The 4,587-nt window shown below is 31.5% G+C and overlaps 1 protein-coding gene across 1 annotated transcript; it reads right to left on the bottom strand.

Annotated features, from left to right (window-relative positions):
• Window positions 1-620: 620 nt before the first annotated feature.
• On the bottom strand, window positions 621-1,958 carry LOC139426534 (probable glutamate receptor). The gene has a single exon (XM_071185773.1). It carries the CDS (start codon window positions 1,956-1,958, stop codon window positions 621-623), a length of 1,338 nt encoding a protein of 445 aa, XP_071041874.1.
• Between the last annotated feature and the right edge of the window lie 2,629 nt (window positions 1,959-4,587).

The raw sequence follows: 4,587 nt of genomic DNA, 5'->3' as shown, positions 1-4,587 counted from the left end.
AAAAGTAGAAATTTTTACTTTTACTTAAAATGTAAATGCATCGCAAAAAGTGAAGCACTTTTTTTATACTGCTGACAATGGCTTAAAGCAACAAATATAAAAATGGTCAACGTTCAATTTATATAATGGAATGAGGCGTACAATTAATAAGCAATTTTCAGTGCTTGAAGAAAATGGTGTTAGCTTCGTTTCGTATCTATGAATTCAGTTCTTTCATTAAAGTACTAGTTGTGTAAAACAGTTTCTGGTTCCTTTTTTCATTTAAAGTAGCATTATAAAAAATTGATAAAAAAAAGTATTTCAATATAAACGATAAAATAATAAACATAAAGTATAAACAAATTTAAAAAATTGATATAATTAGAAATGATTTTCATTTTGTGAAACGTTATTCGGTGCTTTAAGCAAAATAATTATTGTATAATATACTCTGTATTCACATTTGCTCGCGTTCAAAACCACGCTTATAAATGTTTTCATTAAGTAAAGCATTAAATATACCAGCTCTTCAAAGATATATAAAACAGTGCTCAATTTTAATTTTGTGACGACGACCACAACTACAAAGCAGTATCCTGAACTTGATACAGGTGGAATTATCCTTCATTTGTATATTTGAATTAAGTGATTTCTTCAGAACCATAATTATGTGAAGCAGTTTCTGATTCTCTTTTGTCGTTTTCAAAGCCAGGATTCTTATATCTAACAGTTATCTTAAGCTTAAGAATTTCATAAATCAGTACAATTGTCGAAATGCTATATCCAAAGCCTAATAACATAAAAGTCCCTTCCAGATCCGTCAAACCAAGAGCCCTAACTTCTTCTTTATCAAGCGCAATATCTGCAATAGCATGTAAACGAAAAATGAACACGAAATGATCTAATTCTTTCTCATAAATACCGTGTTCCACCAATCTGGTTAAAATGCTGTCAAACTTCTTCTGAAGTGGAAAACTTTTCGATGAAATAGAGCAAAGATTAGCCAAGTAAATGTAATCTTCAGAAATAACCATCTCGGGATGGGTAGAACCATAAAGTTTTCTGTGAATGACTGCACTTGTGACTGCATAGTCATTTTTGAGATAAGACGCAAAATTATCTTTGTTTAGTGGCAGAATCCAGTTATTTTCTAGCATGATGTCTGCTAGCCGATTATATGTTTCGACGGGACTTAGTCTCATATTTTCCAAAAACATTCTCATTTCTGAATCAACCATCACCTTATGTTTTCCTGCTTCAACAGCCTCTAGTAACTTGTCATCAGTATCAAGAGATGGTGGTCGTCTGGGCATCATCATGACTCCGAGAATTACAGCCATATATGCTAATGTGAGAAACAGGGAATTTATATTCCAAAATATGCATAACAATTCTTGCGAATATGTTTTCTCGATTTTTACTACAGGCTCCTGCAGTAGTAATTCCCCAACTCTGCTAAAACAATGATCAGCAAACGAGTATTTTTTTCCATGTATCCAATAGGAAATGAAGGCAACGATAATAATAGAAAATAGAATAGTTAACCACAAGTCGTCATCAAATATCTTAATTAACGTGTCATGTTTTATTACTGGATCTGGCAACTTCGTGATGAAGCGAAGGTACTCCATTCTATAGGAAACCGTCGTGTAAGAGAAAAGATTACTCCAATAATTTTGAAGCATTTCTGCCATTGCAACATCAGTTTCGTTCTTCTGTACCATGCCTGGACAACCTGTCCCCGAACCATCTTTCAACATGACGCCAAAGCCATCATCATTTGGGATGAAATAATCAAATTCCACTCCAAAGTTCTCGGCTATAGCTTGAAGCAGGGAGCCTTGAATACCACTGAAACCTGGTCTTGGACCTGGATATCTAAGACTTGGGTCAATTGCTTGCTGTTTCACATGAAGGCACATTCTGTATCTTGTTCCATTTCCTGGAAATGTGATTATCTTTTTTGATGGTGTATGCATTATGTTTGACATTCAATTGAGAAAACTAAACTTTTCGTTTTCTAGTAAAGTTTTTCCGAAATGAATTGAAAACGTAACAGAGAATGTTCCAATTCAGAATTTCTTAAGCATAAAAGTCCTGAGCATCATCAGAATAACCTAAAGCATCTACACCGTTTTAAAAGTTTTACGAAACATAGTTGTATTTACGTATACAGGCAATCTTGTTTCTTTTTTCTTCTTTTGTTTAAAGAAAAGCAAATCGATTGTGAGATTTTAATAGTTGTTATTTCTTTTGTTTGAATTTCAACACCGTTTTTCAAACAAGAAAATTTCATTACCACGAATTGAATTTGCTTTTCTTATATTAACATATATATTGGAAGTTTATTCGAAAGGAAAAATATTTTACAGATGAATAACGATATCTTTGTTTACTTTAAAACACGCATAGCATGCTATATGAAAAATCAATCTTAAAATGCTCCGTGTCTATACCCAAGCTGCACACAACTTTCGTTAAGATCACAATTTCAGAAAATCTAACGTTTGCATATTTTTAGAATGTCAGCATATTAAAAGGCGCTAATATTGTATGAATTTTAGTTACGTTAGTTTATAACTCAGACTTGCGTATGCATAATAATTGTGTAGTGGTTTGATGTTTAGTTTAAAGTTAGTCATAAAGCTTTTTTTATTTTAATTTTATGTTACCGAATTGTGTGTTATTGGAAATATGTCTTTAGAAATTGAATGAAGATCTGGGAGGTAGTAAAATAATTACGAGGAGATACTTTCACGATTTTTTTTATTGTTATGAATCAGTACTTAATATACTTAGATTGACCTGTTTAAATTATCAAATAATATTAACAGTTCGATATTTAACTTAAATCACACTACTTTCTCCTGTGCTTATATCTTCGAGGAACCGTAGAAAATATAACATAAAAATGAACAGTGCGCGAAATAAAAGAGATATCAATCTGAATAACTTTGGTTCGAATGATCGGTTTTGCAGGTACAAAGTACCAATTCCATTGGTTTTAGAGGGTGACTTCAACTGTGATAATTAATTAGTGCTAAGTATTAATTAAGTTACAAAAACGTACTTATTTGTAAAAACTTTTAATATTTTTTACACATTAGGATTCTTGACTTATAAAATAGGGGGAGATTAGACAAATGTGAAAAAAAGGCATCATAAATTGGGGGGCTAGGAAGCTGTATATAATTGGTGATAGTCCCAAAAAACGGTAAAGTAATGACACTTCCTTAATTTAGATAACCACAAACTAATTCAAGAGAGCAATATCAAATTTTTCTCCGTTGCTAAGCAACTAAGTTGAGACAATGAAAAAGAAGGAAATAAAGACTGAATGTTTCTCATTCATGCTCGGAAGGGGGCTTATTTATTAAGAGTTAATAGAAAAATATTTCGAAGTCACTTGGCTACAAACATTTTTTGGGCTCATTTCTGAGATAAGAGCAAAGATCTGTCTTCTTTTTAATCTCTTTTGAAAATATAATTTGAATTGATTTATACATTAGTCATGATTTTCCTTGATTGTAGAATTAGAACTTTTTATGTGACATTATTTGTGTTTTTATGTTTTTCACTTCATTTATATGAAGATTTCATGCTAAAATCTAATTTATATAAATTATTATAACTGTACTCAAGATTGCAGGAATGATCATTTTTACAGCTTTGATCGAGTCTTCTAAGCAAGGAAGTTAAAAGAGAAAGAAAAAGTATCCTAAGAATTTTTTTAGGCTGTGGAAGAGTTTATAAATATAATGCACATTTATTATATTTGATTTCTATTTTGTATTGCTGAAGAAATTTGTGATTTTTAAGTGGTATTTTAAAAACATTGCAATATGTATGTTTAGGAATAATTCATTGTTTAACACGTTCACGCCGGGGTGACCCACCGGTGGGTCACTCTAGATTTTCTCATCGTGGCGGCGCACCTGAGTAAAAAGTGGTAACAAATAAATTTCACGTTTTAGTTTTTTTCCGGATTGTTTTTAACGGATGCAATTTTTATATTGAATTACTTCTTCGCCGTGATAAATTTACTTACAGCGAATTGTTATTGTTGAGAATAGATTAACTCCTCCCGAATATTATCTAATATTGAAATAGTTCTTCTACCAGTATTTTCTCTTTCCCGTACCAGTATTTTCACTTTTCCCGGCGTGAACGTGTTAAAAAACTGCTTTATTCTGCCAAATATTTAAGTTAGATGGTTTTCTTCGGATAAAGATGATTTGGAAATAGAATCCTGATGTTTCTATTCATTCTGAAACTGATTTTCTCATATTAACCGTAAAATGTCGCTCAACATGTTCTTAAATTACGATCGTCTGCTTTTATCACAAAAGATCACTAACGTGACATATTAGTTTTCTTCTTTTTAATTTACATACTTGTTTTACGAGTATCACCATATTATGTACATCTGATGCGATATTCTCCTTTTCAACAGAGTTCGTAATGTCTTTAAGGTACTGAAGTGGCTGAAGCAAAGCTAAGAAAATAAAATGTATTTTATCACGTTTTCATTCACCACTGCATTTAATTTCATTAACTCCAAATATCTGGTTTCAAAATTTTTAATTTTGAAGATCATCTTGGTACCGT

The sequence above is a fragment of the Parasteatoda tepidariorum genome, chromosome 9 (assembly GCF_043381705.1).
Source record: "Parasteatoda tepidariorum isolate YZ-2023 chromosome 9, CAS_Ptep_4.0, whole genome shotgun sequence".
Classification (NCBI taxonomy): domain Eukaryota; kingdom Metazoa; phylum Arthropoda; class Arachnida; order Araneae; family Theridiidae; genus Parasteatoda; species Parasteatoda tepidariorum.
The sequence above is the reverse complement of the archived record's forward strand: the minus strand, read 5'-3'. Positions and strand labels throughout refer to the sequence as shown.